The sequence below is a fragment of the Mauremys reevesii genome, linkage group 4, assembly GCF_016161935.1.
Source record: "Mauremys reevesii isolate NIE-2019 linkage group 4, ASM1616193v1, whole genome shotgun sequence".
Classification (NCBI taxonomy): Eukaryota; Metazoa; Chordata; order Testudines; family Geoemydidae; genus Mauremys; species Mauremys reevesii.
The window spans coordinates 32,443,150-32,461,747 of record NC_052626.1 but is presented as its reverse complement, the minus strand read 5'-3'; the positions used below and the strand labels follow the sequence as shown (position 1 = coordinate 32,461,747).

The 18,598-nt window shown below is 40.4% G+C and overlaps 1 protein-coding gene across 10 annotated transcripts in view; it reads right to left on the bottom strand.

Moving 5' to 3' along the window:
• Positions 1-18,598, bottom strand: part of FOXN3 (forkhead box N3) — a 399,108-nt gene that overhangs the window by 121,751 nt on the left and 258,759 nt on the right. For all 10 annotated transcript variants that reach the window (XM_039535613.1, XM_039535610.1, XM_039535614.1 and 7 more), the window contains one exon: positions 9,692-9,828. In XM_039535613.1, coding sequence (XP_039391547.1) covers positions 9,692-9,828 — 137 coding nt within the window. The remainder of the gene's footprint in view (positions 1-9,691; positions 9,829-18,598) is intronic.

Here is an 18,598-nt window from a genome sequence, read left to right as displayed (position 1 = left end):
CAGTGGTTCTCAACCAGGGGTACGTGTACACCTGGGGATACACAGAGATCTTCCAGGGAGTACTTCAACTCATTGAGATAGTTGCCTAGTTTTATAACAGGCTACATAAAAAGCACTAGCAAAGTCAGTACAAACAAAAATTTCATACAGATAATGATTTGTTTATACTGCTCTATATGCTATACACTGAAATGTAAGTACAATATTTATATTCCAATTGATTTTATAATTATATGATAAAAATGAGAGCGTAAGTAATTTGTCAGTAATAGTGTGCTGTGACATGTATATTTTTATGTCTGATTTTGTAAGCAAGTAGTTCTTAAGTGAGATGAAACTTGGAGGTATGCAAGACAAATCAGACTCCTGAAAGGGGTACAGTAGTCTGGAAAGGTTGAAAGTGACTCTAAGAGTAACCCTTCTGAGTTTGTTACAGTTGTTTTGGCAACATCCAAAGTTATTCTTCCATGATGCAGTGTTCACAGTCTAGGTATAAACTGTGCATATTAGCAATTGCTCTATTTTTCTTACTAGAGTTGTAATATTCAGCTATTATTATAGCAGTGCCCTGACATTCCCAAATCAGTCTCAGGGGCCCATTGTGCTAAGCACTATGCATACATAAGATGTAGTAAACTCTTTGGGCAAGGGCAATCTTTCAATCTCAACAAGAAGACGACAACAGGTAAGCATATAATACTATTGGAGGTAGAGAGAGAAGACTGAGGCTATGGCTACACTTGCAAATTTGCAGCGCTGCAGCAGGGTGTGAAAACACACCCTCTGCAGCGCTGCAAATTGCGGCGCTACAAAGCGCCAGTGTAGTCAAAGCCCCAGCGCTGGGAGCGCGGCTCCCAGCGCTGGGAGCGCGGCTCCCAGCGCTGTCCGTTATTCCCCACAGGGAGCTGGAGTACGGACAGCGCTGGGAGAGTTTTCTCCCAGCGCTGGGGCTTTGACTACACTTAGCGCTTCAAAGCGCTGCCGCGGGAGTGCTGCCGCGGCAGCGCTTTGAAGCGCTAATGTAGCCATAGCCTGACAGCAATAGGAACACAAGGTTGCATGTATTTGCCTAGAGTGGAGACTTTATATAGTTTATTATTTTTAAGTTCAAATGAACTAGCAATATAAAGATACACTAACAGGCCACTAGCTGTTCACGACGGGGGCTCAAGTGATGTGGGTCTTGCTAGCTAATTTTATTATTAAAATCTACACATTCCAGGAACTGTAATAGCTTCTATATTAACATGCTCAATATAAGTTAAAACAAACTTTAGTTTTGTTATAAAAATTGGAAAATTAAGCATCTGTATATTTAGCACTCTGACCAGTTGCCACTTTGTTTTATCATCCAGCAACCAACAATATGTTGTATATTAAATTAAATAGTACCTGCTTTTACGAGTGAACGCTAGCATGCTGTGGTCAGTTTGTTCATTAAGTAAAGGAAGGGGTGTTTATATAGGAGAATATTGACACTAAATTATAATTATTTGCTGAGGAAAAACTTTAAACACAACACATGGCATCAAAAAAAATCCTGGCTTCTCTTAATCATATGCTTGTAATAGTCAACCTCTCCCCAAGTGGATATTAGACAATGCACTCCTTTCAGGCCGCACACCCCTCACTGAGTGTTTTTAATACAATGAGCTCCAAACATATTGTTAGTTGGAGTGAAAGTGATCCTTTGTGTACTTGGATTATTACTTGCAATTTGTAAAATACTTGCACTCAAAGCAAATTATTTGTTAAAATAGCAGTATTTGCAGAGCCAAGCCATTTTAATCAGAAACATCAATATTAAAAGACACCTACTGGAGGAGCGATTACAAATTCTAAAAAACTTGTGGCTAATATATAAATAAATAGTCTTAGTCTTTTAGGCTGCTTAACTCCTTTTTTTCTTGATCTGAACTAACACGGCTGCTACTCTGAAACCTACAAATTCTAAAGTTGTTTGTTACATTTTCCAGAGAAGTAAATAGCAATAGGAGGAAAACAATTTTGTTCAAAACAAAATACAAACACTACCACACAAAATTTTAAATTTCTCAGGTTCCTGATTAGTGCAGTTGAATTAAACACTTCATTCAAGGATATACTTTTGATAAATATACTAAAGTCAATGGGACTACTCAACACCTAAAGTCAAGCTTATGTATAAAAGTCTTTGCTGACTGAGGCTCCAATACCTGCTAAGTCAGCAGAGAGCAGTTCTGTAGGAAAGGTGGGGCAATTTTACATAATTATTTTTCACATCAGAATCTCTTTAAACAGATGAAGACTATCCATCAGTCATCGTACAGGTAGAGTGTGGGAGTGCAAAAGCCTTGTTCGAAGTAACACAGTCTATCCGTATATTTGAAGAATTTTCTCCACTCCAGTCACGCAGCAGCTTACAAGAGGATGCACCAACATTTGCCACCAATTTAGCAAATACAAATTAGCATGAGTCACTGGGCAGATTGTAATGAATTTTTTTTTTTTAGTTACTTCTTATCCCACAAGTCTTATACTCTGTTTTCTGTGATTACATAAACCTTATAGTGCTATATCCATCTCTTCTAAAAGGATAAATCTCATATTACAAAGAATCTTAACCTTTATTCTTTTTTATATAAAGAGTGTATTAGTTTTAGAAAAACATATTTAGTTAATAGCATTTTCCTCCCTATCTCCCCAGACTCCAAGAATAACAGAGTTGACCAGATACAACACACACAAGAAAAAAAAAATCCACCGCAGATTTACTCAAGCATTAACAGAAGTAGTAATCACACCTATAGTTCACTACAGAGAACGAAGACAGAAGTAGCAACATACACAATGATGATGAAATATCAGAGCATTTACTTATAGAAGCTACAGTTAACAGAATTTGTGTCTATAAAAATATATTCAGGGTTGCTACTGACACAAAAACTTTAAATATATTAAAAGGTAACAGATTTTAAACCTTAGACTAAAGAAAACTCCCCAACACATAGGAGAGAATCATAGACTCATAGAAATGTAGGGCTGAAAGGGACCCTGGGATGTCATCAAGTTCAGCCCCTTGGGCTGAAACAGGACCAAATAAACCCAGACCATCTATGCCAGGTCTTTGTCCAACCCGTTCTTAAAAACCTCCAATGATGGGGATTCTACAACCTCCATTGGAATTATATTCCAGATTTTAAATGTTCTTATAGTTAGAAAGTTTGTCGTGGTATCTAATAACCCAACTCTTCCTCACTGCAGATTAAGACCATTACTTCTTGTCCTGACTTCGGTGGACACTGAGAATAATTGATCACTGCCCTCTTTATAACAGCCCTGAACATATTTGAAGACTTATCAGGTCCCCTCTTCAAGGGTTTTTTCCTCTCTTTTTAACCTTTCCTCATAGGTCAGGTTTTCTATACCTTTTACCGTTGTTGCTCTCCCTGGATTCTTTCCAATTTATCCACAGCTTTCCTGAACTGGATACAGTGTCCCAGCTGAGGCCTCATGAGTGCTGAGTACAGTGGGCATTTACCTCCTGTGTCTTACATATGACACTCCTTCTAACACATCTCAAAACATTAGCCTTTTTTGGACTGAGTTGTGCACTTGATTTTTGCTTCCTAAGTGTAGCACTTCGCACTTGTCTTTACTGAATTTAATCTTGTTGATTTGAGACCAATTCTCCAATTTGTCAAGATCATTTTTAATTCTAATCCTGTCTATCAAAGTACTTGAAACCCCTCAGCTTGGTGTCTGCCACAAATTTTATAAGGGTACTCTCCACTCATTTATCCAAGTCATTAATGAAAACAGCAAACAGCACTAGACCCAGGACTGACCCCTGAAGGATCCCACTAGATTCGCCTTCCCAGTTTGATAGCCAACTATTGATAACTACTCTTTGAGCATAGTCTTTCAACCAGTCTTGCACCCGCTTTATAGAAATTTCATCTAGACCATATTTCCTTAGTTTGCTTATGAAAATGTCATATAGGACTGCATCAAAAGCCTTAATAAAAATCAAGATACGTCAGGTCTACTGCTTTCCCGCTAACCACTAGGCCAGTAACCCCGTCAAAGAAGGAAATTAGATTTCCTGCGGAGGCAGGAGGCAAGAGGCAGAAGCTTGGTCCTGCCGGTTCCCCTGCCTCTTCCCGTAGTGTGCTGGGTTCCTGCCCCTCCTCCGCCTCTCCGTCCCTCCTTTTCTGCTGGCTGGCTGATCAGCTGATGGCCCTTGCAAGGGAGGGGGTCGGGAAGGAGCAGAGTCAGCGTGCTTGCTGCTCCCGGCGGAGGCAGAGAAGAAGCGGAGGCAGGGCCTTGGGGAAGGGGGATGGTGGAATAGGGGCATATCCCCTCCAGCCCTCTGCCCTGACCCCACCCCTCCACACACACACCCAGCCCTCTGCCCCGCACCCCCTCCAGGCCCATGCCCTGAGCCCCGCACATACCCCAGGCCCCTGCCCTGAGCCCCGCACATACCCCAGGCCCCTGCCCTGAGCCCTGTACCCCCTCATACACCCAGCCCTCTGCTCGACTCCTTCACACTCCCTCACGACCCCAGCCCGAACTCTGGCACCCCCACACATACCCAGCCCCCCCACACCCTCTGCCCTGACACCTGCACCCCCCTCACATGTCCCCAGCCCTCTGCCCTGACTCTTGCACCCCCAACATACCCAGCCCCCACACCCCATGCACCCCCCACATCCTGACTCTTGCACCCTCCACATCCCCACCCAGAGCAAAGGGGAGCTCCTGCACCTCCCCTCCCACATTCCCACCTGCACCCCTCACACCAAATGGGAGCTGCCCAAGTAAGTGCCCCACATCCAAACCTCCTGCCCCAACCTTGAGCCCCACCCCCCTCATTCTAGCTCCTGGTCAGACCCTTCACCCCCAGCCCTGTGTTCAGTGCACTCCCACCCTCAGCTCAGTGCAGCGAGAGGAAGAGAATGGGCCAGAACCAGGGAGAAGGTAGGTACCCACTGTATGTGGGCAGAGTCGGGACCCCAGACCGGCAGTGGGGTGAGCGGGTCCAGCAGCCGGAATCCCGGCTGGCAGGAGCCAGCGGATGGAACCCCTGAGCAGCAGTGGGCTGAGCCGCTCAGCCCACTGCCGGTCTGGGGTTCTGGCCGCCAGCCCCGCACAGCCTGCTGCCAGTCTGGGGTCCTGGCCGCCGGCCCCGTACAGCCTGCAGCTGGTCTGGGGTTCTGGCTGCCGGCCCCTTGCCAGCCGGGGTCCCGGCCGCAGGACCCGCTCAGCCTACTGCCAGCCTAGGTGAACAGAACCCCAGAATAGCAGTGGGCTGAGTGGGCCAGTGGCGTAAGATCAACATTTTAATTTAATTTTAAATGATGCTTCTTAAACATTTTGAAAACCTTGTTTATTTTACAATACAACAATAGTTTATATATTATATAACTAGACTTATAGAGAGAGACCTTCTAGAAAACATTAAAATGTATTACCGGCACGCGAAACCTTAAATTAAAGTAAATAAATGAAGACTCGGCACACCACTTCTGAAAGGCTGCCAACCCCTGCTGTGGAATCTGGTTTCCCTGCAATGGACAGACATTATAGCTGTTACCTGCATTAATGTCATCTGCATATATTGATGGGTGCACACCGTAACACTGAATCCAAAAAGCCCAAAACTTTATAGAAATTTGGCTTCAAACTTCATGGCTTAAGTCATTTTTCTCATCCTGAATGATATTATTTTAACACTGAGCCAATCATCTAACTGTGTGGGTTCACTTTATAGCTCCTGTACTAGGTAGTATTATGTACCATGACTTTAACACAGGACATTCTATTGCAAAACAAAGTCAGCTCTTAAAATGACTAGTTCTCTTTAGAAGAATATTTCACAGATTTATGTGGTGGTGAATAAGCTTCTGGCTGAAGATGTGTTATGATGCATTCTCTCCACCCCAAGTATAGACAGTGAATCTCCCTGCTCTACTTGTCTCCAAGCCTCTTATGGAGATACCAAATGGTCTGTCATATATTTGTTCCTTTGCAACAGCCAAGAGAGACAAGCAGTGGGTCAATTTGCCTCTGTGGGATCTTGCCAACTAACACTTATAAAACTTGTAATTCCTTCTATTAATCCACCCCCCACAAGGCATTTTAATATAGGTTAACTAAATCATTCCAGATGTATTTTATTAATTTCAGGCAGCATAATTTCTCTTTATTGTGGGCTGCAGTCGCCCAAAGTTTATGGGCTGCCATGGAGCTTGGCCACATGTGGCCTTTGATAATTTTCCAAGGTGCCACTTTGGTCAAGTGATGTTGCAGGTGAGGACTCATACCTTTTTAAAAGATTTCTCACAAGTGTAAAGATTTATGCAAGATTTTCTCCCCCAGTGCACATCTAAATGTTTTAGCTGTACACTGAATATTCAGACTTCATATACATACACAGCTAATGTAATTAACAATCTCCTATTTTGACTAGAATTATGTGATTACCAGTATATGGTTAAACTAATTCAGCATTCAGTGATGTCCCAGTTCAGCCTTGTATTGTCCTTAAATCATAATGCCATAACAAATTCACAATAGCAAGCGTGATAATAAATGTGGTAAACATTTTAAGAGACCGCAAAAAGATTTAAGTTCTTCTTAAGCCTTGAGGTAGTTTAACTACTGAAGTACTTCACTGCTAAAAAGAACAATGAGAAGGTTTGGATATTTCAATGGGGGAAATGGGAGGTGAAACTTCTTTCTTTGAAAGGCTTTTACACTGTATTGAAGTACATTACTTGTTTATAATGCAGCCTTAATAAGATGAAACCAGGAGAGCCTAATGCTGTAGTAAAAGGGTCAACAGCACATGAACTGTAAAAGCTTAAAATTCATTGTTTTCAAAAGGAAAAAAAGTCTTCCTTTGAGGTGTTGGATCTTAACATACGGTAATATTATAATCCTTCTTCCTCCCCCCCCTCCCTCCCCCACACACCCATTTAGCATATCAACTTGGAAATGATCCAGATATAAACTAACATCAACAGAAGAAATCACACTCTCAAAGTAAATTCTAAAAGTGTTTCACTCACAGAACACACACACACGGCAGCTATACAGCCAAATTCTTGTGTATTGTCACAAAAAAAAGCACAAAGTCAAGGTATGGAGCACAACTTTCTTGCCCTGATCCTGGTGCTGATCTGTATGTTTATTTAGCAGCAAGCTGTTTGTTACAGGTCAGAATGGCTTGTCTCAGACCCAAGTGACAGAAGAGTACTTACAGGTTTGCATAGTGTAACCACATTCCCTTTCTAATAATCACACCCCTGTACCTGCTACCCTGGCAGCAAGCAAGGTGTGAGATACACAAACCCTGGATTAGCTGTACACTAGTGCAGGATTACCTTTATGACTGTGGAGATTCTTTTATGAACAAGTTAGGACTTGTCTAAAGGAGGGGAAATTGCACTGGTGTAGCTACAGTAGCATAGTCACACCAGTGCAAATTTTCCTAATCTAGACAAGCTCTTAGTCAGCTCCAGCAGCCAACGTATACCAGTGGAGCAGCATAAAGCTGTCAACACACCTGAGGATCTGTCCCATAGATTTGAAGGGAAGACTGACTTTAATAAGACTTAGATATATATATTATGATTTCAATTATATTGAGGAGGGGGTCATACTGAAGTTCAAGAAAAACAATAACTTGAAACTGCAAATGTCTTATTTCTGAGAAAGTCTGCATTGGGGAGAATAAAACCTTTCTGGGAGTAGTGCTCTGCAAATTAATAATTAGCACTTTCTGAAAAACCTGTCATACTATCCCAAACAGCATTCTCTGCCAATGGGATTAACATGAATCAACAAGCTCCCTCTGATTCTACAACTGCATTGGATGAAGAATTCTATGCGTTAAAATTTTACTTTTCCATAGAATCTTATTTAAATGTTTAACACGTGTGCATAGATTACCCTCTGTTTCTACTATTTACAAATACATTAATGAAGTCATTAGGCTTCTCAGGTCTATAAAGAAAGCTTATTTGAGTATTTATTTAATTGCCATTCTAACATAACCATCCAAATTATTTATCTGTGAGTATACAGGATGGTGAATGCTTTTGATAAAAGGTCAAGGGAACACAGGAAAAGTGAAAAACCTCTTTCACTGTGAAGGTGGTATGGGAATGCAGAACAGATACTTACAACTCCAATGTTAACCTTAAGTTACTCTAACAAGCACTGGGTCCTCCGCTTCAGTTTTATCATTTTTACTCCATTGCTTTAGAAAATCCCACATTATATTTGATCTCCTAAAGCTACATGACCTCAAGCTGTCAGCTCATATAACATGATTCTGTTGATTTATATGAAAACAGACAAAAACAGGTACAATGTCATTTTTTTAAAACAAAAGTTTTAAGCCAACTGTAGTTGCTATGTAGGGTTATGTTACCATGGCAACAGCGTATATCTGAGTACTAATGGCCTGTCCTTTTGCCAGGCAACAAACAGCCTTGTGATGCAACTGCACCTGTCTCAGCTATGCGTTGCTATGGAGACATTCTAGTTACTATGGTTACCATCACGCTAATCGCCTAGCAAGGGCAGACATACAGCAGTCTCCTGCGAAAGCCCAGCTGTTCCTCCCAATCTCTGAGTGAAGATTGATTGTCTGGCCATGTGATGGAATGCACTGCTCAGCAGAGATGCACAAGAACTTCATTAACGTTACTTGAAAGAAATTACTTTGTGCATCGCCACCTCCTTGCAGGACAAATATTAGACTCATATTTTTAAAAAAGAGTATGCTGAAAAGACAAAAACCATCAAAATCACTCATTAATCCAGAGTGCTAGTAGCAGGCATTCTTTTAAAGTCAGACAAAAATTCCTGTTGATTTTATGGGGTTTAATACAAGCATTTCATGAGGTCCTAGTGACAAAAAGGTATTTCTGATCAAACCAAGATTTGCTAGAACATTTTAAAATGTAGATTCTATACGAGCAGTTAAAAGGAAGCAGATCTATTGAGAACCAGATATTTACTTCTCTCCTTTGTGGGTCACAATCTTAAATGCTCTCTCCTAGCAGCTAACACTTCACTTCTATGCAATGGTCAGATAAACACACCTATTTCATTACTATGGGAGAATGAAAGCCCCTATTGTTCTCCACTGAACAGCTCTGAGATAAATGCAAGCACACGCACTCACCTACAGAGCATGTAGTAACCACAACAAAAAGAGGTTTAAATCACCAGATGTAGGGTTTACATGGAGACTTGACAGTTGCATTGACAACACAGTCTTAAAAGACTACTCAATCAAGCTCAAGAGAAAAATAATTCACTAGCACACTGCTTGCTAGAGTCAGATATTTTTATCTACTGAAACAGGACAAACTGATATTTTAAAGCTTCCCATTTGCTTTTGCATGTGTTCGTTTTACATTTTGCTTTTGCTGAGAAATGTTATAAATTAGCCATGGAAACACTCCTCCTCCAGTCTATGGATTTATTAGGATCAACATGTTGCCATCATCCAAGAGATCAAGAGGGTAAGGAATACTGTAGATTAAGTAAAGGATTTGACCATTATACTTCAATATTTTGTTCACTACTATATTGTCATAACTATTGTGATTAGTTATGTTTAATGTCTTATCCAAGAAGTACAGTTCAATAGCATTAATAGTCGTTATAAAAGGTGTTCTAGTTTTCTTACCTTTGATATGCCTGAGGAGATGTGGGAGGTGTATTGAACACATGTGAATATGGATGATAGGGTGTCTTTTTCAAAGCCTGAATGAGATTTTGTCTATATTCTGGGTCTATACACCACAAGGACCCCTTTCCAATACTCTGCAAAGAGAAAGAGTAAAAAAAAAAGATAAACATGATCTAGTTCATAGCCGCATGTATAAGCAATATTTTCACAGGAAAAACAGTGGATTTCTTTTTGCTTTTTGACAGAAATGAACAGCATTTGTTTGCCAAAGATTATTACTCCAATAATGAAATATTTCAAATTTTATTTAAAATAAGGTTTTCAAGGAAAAAAACCCAAACTATTGTCACTGTTTACATTCTTAATGCTGGTGAAACAATTCAATAATATCTGGAAATTTCCCTCCTACTCCAAACTAGAAGAACTACAATTTCTTATTTTTCCATGTCAACTTTGAAGACAAATAGATTCCCCTTTAAAAGTGAATAAAATGTTATTTTTTGTTTTGCTTGTAAAAACAAAAAAAAACAAAAACAAAAAACAGGAAACAGGGATAAAAAGGAAGAGTTTAAAACACCCTAGCAACTGTTTTAAAAATGAAAGGACTTAATCCTTCAGCCACATGACATCCATGCAATTCTAGTACAAAATAAAATTAATCCATACACTATTTTTCTGAGAAAACAAAACCAAAAAAATCCAATATAATCAGAGTTTAAGTAATTTAAGGCTATTGAGGAATTTTGATTGGTTAAATCAGCAGCAACTTTAATTAACCTTTCTGGACACACTGAAAACTCTAGCAGTCAGTCTGTGATGGGGAAGCCTACACCAAAATTCAATATTTATTCTGTAGATCAAAGCAATCCTTGTATCAGTACAATCAAAGGTCAGAGTGCAGATATTCTGAATCGTTCGGTTTGAACTCTTTAAAAAGATGTAAAGCGAGTCCTAAACTGACTTAGAAAAATGTCAGTTCAGACACAGAATAGGATGCTATTTTTTTCACTACAAGTGTCCAAAACAAGATAGGTAGGTCTGTAAAAGAAACTCATAAATAAACAGCTGTTCTAGTTACTGATTGCTACAGAGGTTGCAGGCTTTCAAGTAGCCTACCATACTGAAGTCATTTTGGTAAGATTTTTGGATAAACGTTAGCTGTTTTTCCCCCCTTCTGGAAAAAGTCAAGTTACACTACAATTTCTTGACACTTACTCTTTCTCAGTACTATATCTAGGTTTGGCAGAATTCAATTTTTTGTTTTTGTTTTTTTAATAATTTCAACAAATATCAATGTTTGTTTAACCATTTTGTTCTATTTTAATCAATTTATTTTTTTCACAATTCTGCAAAATTATTGGTTTTAAGCTTTTTTTTATTTTCATCATGGGGGGGGGGGGCTAGACAATAATTATATAAGGACAGTAGATGCTGAAATTCAAAAAGTTAAAGCTCCATAACAGGTAAAACACAAGTTGTCAACATGTCAAAATATACAAAGTAAATATCCTTGAATCAAACTCTAATGTTCTAAAGAAAAACGCTTCTTGCTTTGCCTATCTGTAAATTTTGATGATCACAGATGGAAATATTTTCTTGTCGGTTTGTGTGTACACAGTGAAATTGATGTTTACTAACATTTAGCGACAAAAATCTCATCTTTCCAAGCCTTTACTTTAGTAAAGTAAGATCATCAGTATATTAAACTATGTGTTATGATGTGTACGCAGTGGAGTTAAAAAAAAAAAAAAAAAAGCAGCACTCTGAAATTAGTACATAACTAAAACTGGGTGTGGGGGGGGGGGGGCGGACCACTTTTGCTTTTGGAAACCCTGTCATGTTTGTGGAACATCATCAACTTTCAAAATGTTGCCTTACCCTACAAAGGTACTTCAAGATTCTTTACACAATATACAAGATTCTTACAAACCTTCCTCCAAACTCACAATCCCCCGACCCTGTTCCTGCATCTGGATCTGTTTGAGTAGATCCTTGAGCCTTCACAAAGCCCCACTCACTGCAATGGACTCCCATCTGAGAGCAGTCTTCTGCCTTCCTGGAGCTCATTGTGGGATCCAGCCCTTAAGCTTGCAAAATAGATACAGCTGTAGACACACGTATGGGTGTTCAAGCATACTGCCTCAGTCTTGTTGCATTTTACATCCTATTTGTTTGCCTATATGTTGTCTTAAGTGAAGTAAGGCTCCCTGGATTATGTCTGGAAAGTGCCTACCACTCTGTTGATCCTACAGAAGGAGTATTTCTCACTTTTACCACAAGTTAGGAAGAATCCTTGTGACCCTATGCTTGATGGGCTTTCCAGGATGATCTTAGCTCAATGGTCCCCTAACTTTTTACCTCACGCCCGCCTCTTTACTCCTCCTCAAGCTGGGGCCAGGAGTGGGGCCATGGCTCCGGGAGGGGGACCGTGGACAGTGGTAAGGAGGCAGCAGCTGGGGCCATACCTGGGGGTGGGGCCAGGGCCAGGAGTGGAGCTGAGGCCAGGGGCTAGGGCCCCAGCCATGAAGCCAGGAGCGGGGCCCCGGGCACAGAACTGGCAGCCAGGGCCGGGGCTGGAGCCAGGAGCAGAGCTGGGTGGCACCCCATCCCTACCCCGTATGAAGGCTGGCTGGGGCCTCAGCTGCACCTCCCAGAATTTTCCTCCATGCCTCTCTAGGGGGGCACGCCCCAGAGTTTGGAGACTTCTGTCTTAGATTGTACATATTGTACCCATGTATCAACAATATTCCAGCAGTGGCAATGGAATGGCCTGATGTTTCCATGTTCAGAGAGTTTAACACAATGGCTGCTTGAGAGTCCAAAATTAAAAGCCTGACTAATTTCCATCTGTCTACTTACAAGCCCTTTTATTTCAGTCAGTTAGCAATTCTATATACCAAAATCATTTCAAAGCATTTTAAGTCAGTGTAGCTGTATTATAATACTCTGCTCTTATGTAGCATTTTTGAGTTATACATCTTCCAGCGCTTTACAAAGGTCAGTACCATTATTCCCATTTTACAGATAGGGATAGCAGAGAGTGGGACAGTGACTTGTCCACGGTCACCTACCAGACCAGTGGCAGAGCCAGGAACAGAACCCAGTTTTCCTGAGTCCCAGTCCTGTCTTCTACCCACTAGGTAGAGTGAGAAAGATGTTAATATAGTCCTTTTAAGAAGAATTTACAAAGCAGAGAGCATTTTTAGAGGGAAAAACTTGCTGTAATCCTTAGTATCCAGAACATGGAAAAACTTTTTGAAAGTTATATTTAAGGGCAATCAAGCTTCAAGAGATCCTTTTAACATTACTTTAGTACATTTATGTGTCTATTATACAGTTACTTACACTATTTATATTCGGTTATATACACATACACAGCTTTTGGTCTACCAAAAAGAGACTACACTTCACTTATGTACTGAAAATTATTGCATATGAAGTATTCAAAAAATGCTGTGATACACTAGACTACCCCAGTGAGCTTGAGATTCAGGGTTCAGTGAAACTAGCTGTGCTTTTTAGCAGCATCCGAATTGATAACTGACATTTTGCATTCAGTCTTCAAACATTATACCAGATGTCAAACATCAGTTCAAAACAGAGCCAGGTTTACTTGAAAATTTGTTTGTTCAGAGACGCACCAAGGATTGCAAATATGAGTTTCTTATCGCAAGAGTAATTACACTTAATATCTCAATGAAAAAAATGTTAATGCTGATTACCCTGTTGTGACCTTTAGTATGTAGCTTCTAGCAGAGTAAGACTCTTCTACAAGGTGGTTAAATTAGAACTTGGATGCCTGTGTTTTCATCAGATACAGAACATCTAACAGCAAACAGTAAACCAACTAATTATACAGAACTGGAAGGTGTTGCAAACGTAGGATATGGCCCTATAAGGTGGTGAGTATTCCCTGACATGAAGTAGTAAGCGGCAGTTGAGAGAGCTTGGCCTCTTAAAAAGACGAGACAGAAATACAATGGGACCTAAACACATTAAGAACAGGGACAAGCAGTAAAATGAGATTAATCCTGGAAACGTACAACAAAAATACAACCTGAAAAATACAAATATTCAATAGGAGGGAGATACCTTAGAATCAGTAAATATCAAGAGAGAGACCTAAGGTAGGTTGATAGCAAAGATACCTAGGTACTTATACAGCCAATCACTTCAGAATGTAGTCACTGACACACATGTGAAAGAGAGAAAAAAATGGCCTGCATATGCTGTCTGCCCCGAAGAACAAGAAGCCAATTGTCTCCATCTGTACAACACTGGTCATGCCCCAAAAGCTGCAGACAGTTCTGAACACCTCAAGATGTTAGCAAATGGGAAGGGGGCAAGAGGATTTATGCTATGAGAAACACATGCGGTTTTATCTGAACAGCATAAACACCAAGGAGAAGGAAGTGTTTTAAGGGAGTAAATCTAAGGAAAATAATATCTCATATTCATGACATTTGTCCATTTGGGAGGAAAAATTAGTAATCGTAGTAACTTTGAAATACTGTTTATACATATTCTGATTTTAAATCTAACAGCACAGAGATTTTTTTTTTTAAAAAGGTACAAGCTGCCAAGTACCTCCTGTTACTTACTGTGCATCCATAACTTCCAAAGTTAATGGAAGTTGAGAATCCTACAGGATTAGGTCTCATAAAATAACCAATAAGAAAGAAGTTTTGTACATTATATATATTGGGTTCATTGATGCTCTCATTTACATCTGTGTAAATGAGGAATAATTCCAATTAAGGATATGGAATTGCACCAGTGGGGGAGGTGAAGGAGGCAAGATCTGTAAGAGACAAGTTAGGTTGATCCTATATGAAAAGGAAACATTGACTGAAGAGTTTTTCTTGAAATCGTCACTGAATCTGAGTTTGCAATTTAGCAAATAATTTTTTAGCATCTGTATCTCATTTTAAATGTATGTCTTTTTTTTTTTTTTTAGTAATAGCATAGTCACAGCAGAAACAGGGTATGTATTCAAAAAAAAATGAAGCAACATTTGGTTAAGAGTATACTTCTTGACAATCAGAGAGTGAAGAGTTTCTTAACTGGCTGTTTAGCTGAAGGACTAGTTTTCCATCACAAAGCAAGTCAGAGGAATTATGACCAATCATTTAGTGATTAATTTCCATCTTATGACATTTGGTGTGCTGCTCCACTAACTCCTCCAGTGTCAAAAGTCAATAGCGTCTCCAATCAAAAAAGAGAAGGGGGGTAGGGGAAGAAATGCTTTGATTACATTTGTCTCCTAGGAAACAAATGACTAAGGAGTGGATAACAACTCCCTGATAATCTTAGCAGTGGAATGTTTCAAACTCCTTAACAATGCGTCCTCTCAAGGCTAGAAACAGTAATCTTATCCAGTCCTGTTTTTCACAGGTTATTGTTTTACAGAAGAATTTAAAGGTTAGGTGCAAAAGGACTCAATATTATTGGATGTCTCCTCTTCCATGTCCAGGAGGAGTAGGGTGACCAGACAGCAAGTATGAAAAAGCGGGACCGGGGGTAGGGGGAAATAGGAGCCTATATAAGAAAAAGACCCCGAAATCGGGACTGTCCCTATAAAATCGGGACATCTGATCACCCTAATGAGGAGAATATAATCTTTAGACTGGTTCTCTGTCTTTTAATATATTTCTAGTAAGTTATAATTTGCTAGTGACCAAAACTGATTTACACTCTGAAGTGATAAATATTAAAAAGACTATAAAGTTTTCAATAATATGACAAACTTCATGCCTCCATTCTGTCAAAAAACATAGCATTCATGTGTGAGATGTATGTAACAAATATATGTAAAGATTTTTTTTTAAAATAAGGCATTATGAATCTTCTCTCACAAGATTCAAAGGAGGTGGGCAGGGGGACGATTCCTCACCCCTATTTAAAATTTGCCCTAACAGGCCACATTTAACATAGCATATATATTTGTCAGAATTTCTTTTTTAGAAAATGTAGAAAGTATGAAAAAGTGATTTAGTTTTTGAAGGCCCTACTCTTTGTATTTATAGTGAGCAATAAATCCCACAATAAAAAGGAGTGGGCATCTTTGCCCTTTGGATTACAAAACTGCTGCTTCTTACTTTTTTATTATATATTATAAGTAGGGCTGATAGTGCCACCTATTATTAAGGCTGCCTGACACTTCCCATTATAAGACCCTGTATTCAGTTGCTGGTTTACATGCTGGTTATTGGCGAGGCAGATTTAAAAACAAACAAAAACAAAAAAAAACAAAAAACCTTCAATCAAAATTGAGAGCCCTTTTTAATAATGAGGCAAGGGAAAGAAATGTTTTTCCCATTTTAAAATATTCTGGGGACCTTTTCTATGAACAGCTCTAGCACTCCTATGCTTTGGAGCAGGACTTGAAATTTGGTAGGGGTAGCCTTTGCATCAGGAATATGCCTTTTGCAGTACCCAATTTTGGCCGAATTATAGACCTTAAAATAAAATAAAAACAAACAAACAAACCAACCAACCACACCTCAGTTCACACATGCTCAGTAGAGACTTCTTAGATTTTAGCAGATCCTCACTAAGCATGCTCAAGCTTCTGACAGCTCCATGTGCTAACCAAACTGTACATGTGCCATCGCCACAGAGTGACTCCATGCTTCTTCCATCCTAGGGTTATGGGGGTGAAGCCTGACTTTCCCTGTAATAGCTGCTCTGAGTCAGGGTAGGGTGGGGCCAGTCAATGGAACTGACTCCAGAGAAGACTCTCTCTCCTGTGCTCTCAGTGACTTGCCTGCTGGCACCCTGAAGGAGGAAGCTGTATGATTTGAGAGCAGAGTTAGACAAAAGCCAGACCAGCAGGATGGAAAGGAATGAATTAGGACCAAGAGTCTAATGAGAGGCCTGGTCTACACTAGGGGGTGGGGTCGATGTACGATACACAACTTCAGCTACGTGAGTCGAAGTATCTTATTTCGACTTACCTCCCGTCCTCACTGCGCGGGATCGACGGCCGCTGCTCCCCCTGTCGACTCCGCTACCGCCACTCACTCTGGTGGAGTTCCGGAGTCGACAGGAGCGTGTTCGGGGATCAATATATCGCGTCTAGATGAGACGCGATATATCGATCCCTGATAAACTGATCGCTACCCGCCGATCCGGCAGGTAGTGTAGACATACCCAGAATGGCAGAGGTTGGGCGGGAGGGAAGAGAAGAGAAACTGCGATTGGCTGGACGAGGTAACTGGAGTTAGGAACCAGTGTGGGGGCAATGGGAAACAGATCTGACAAGATGTTGGAGTCAAGGGGAAGAACTGAAACTGGCTGCGCAAAGCGACTGGGACAAGAAGCCAAGGATGGGGGAAGACTTGAACAAGAGCCAGAGAGAGGCATGGGAGACTGAATGAAGAGTTTGTGGCGAAAGACTAGGACTGGGAACCAAGGGGAAATGGGGAGACAGATCGGACGAGGAGCCAGGAGCAAAGAAGCTAAGACAAGGCCAGTATGGAAAGAATGGAGAAGAAGCGGTTATGCTTGTAGAGAACAGGTAAGAGTCTGTGCCCACTAGACCATGCATCCCTTCAGAACCTGAAGTGGAATTTATAATTCCCAAGTCTCACCATTTCCTCTGCTGTCAATAAATATACACGAAGCCACTGGAAAACCTTGTATCATCCCCACCCTCCACCCTCTCTAGTGCTGGTCAACAGTACAAGGACAACCTATTGCCATCAATTATTCCATAAACTCAAGTGGCAGAGGTCTGGGCAGTGTATCTAAAGGTTCTAACTCTGTTGATGACCCATGTGGGTGTCAATATGATGCCACATCAAAGAATTTCAGGGTTTTTTCAGTATGTTTTTTTTTTTAATTTAAAAAAAAAATCTAGGAAATTTCACACAAAGGCTCAGTCAAGCCTATAGAAATTGGAAAACACCAGATTAACGTTGCCTGTGCAACCTTAATTCCGCCCCCTTGTGCATGTGTGTTATGACACAGTCTTATTAAGTGATCACATACTTTTTTCCCCCACCAGACCTCTGCATTATTCAGTGCACAGGATTAGCTTGCTCTGGGGATGAATTAAGGTTGTGTAGTAGTGAATGAGGCTGTTGTCTATCTGCCTCATCTGTTGCAAAAACTGGAAGGCATTAGTGAATAAGCCAGGGAATTGCAGGAAGAGAAAGGATGGTCTCATGATTAAAATTGCCCTGAAAAATTGGATTCTAATACATACCTCTGCCACAGAATTCTCATGTGATGCTAGTCAAGTCACTTAAACCACACTTTCCAAGAGTGGTCATTAATTGTGCATTCCTAATTTTCTGAATCCATCTTGTGACCCTGAGGTCTGATTTGCAGAAGTACCGAGCACTTACAACTGAAGTCAATGGGAGCTGTACTTTGAAAATACAAGTCTCATAGAATGCTAAGTACTCTGAAAACATCAAGTCCTAGGTGTCTCAAATTGGGCAACCAAATAATGTGAATACTTTTTACCTCATTCTCTTTGCCTCAGTTGTTCCTGTGTAAAATGTGGATAATACCACCCCTTCACACCTCACAGGTATCTGTGAAGATACAATTTATTGACGTTTGTGAAGGACTCATACTCTAGTAATTGGAACCATAGAAAATCTGAGGAAATTAATAATTCTGTCTACAGAGCAAAGTTTGAATTGAGTGCAATAAATAAGGAACAGGGCTACATATTGAACGAAAAGCAGAAAACAAAATAGCAGGTCATTCAGTGAGCACCGTCCAGCCTGTGCACTGAATCAGACAGGGGTCCTATGGAAACAATAATACGTAATCATGTAATAAGATTGTATCATAATGTATAAGGGAGACAAAATAAGGAGGCAAAAGAGGGGAAAATTACAGTTGCAGAAGTATCCATAATTGTGGCATTTCCTAACTTTTGAGTGCTTG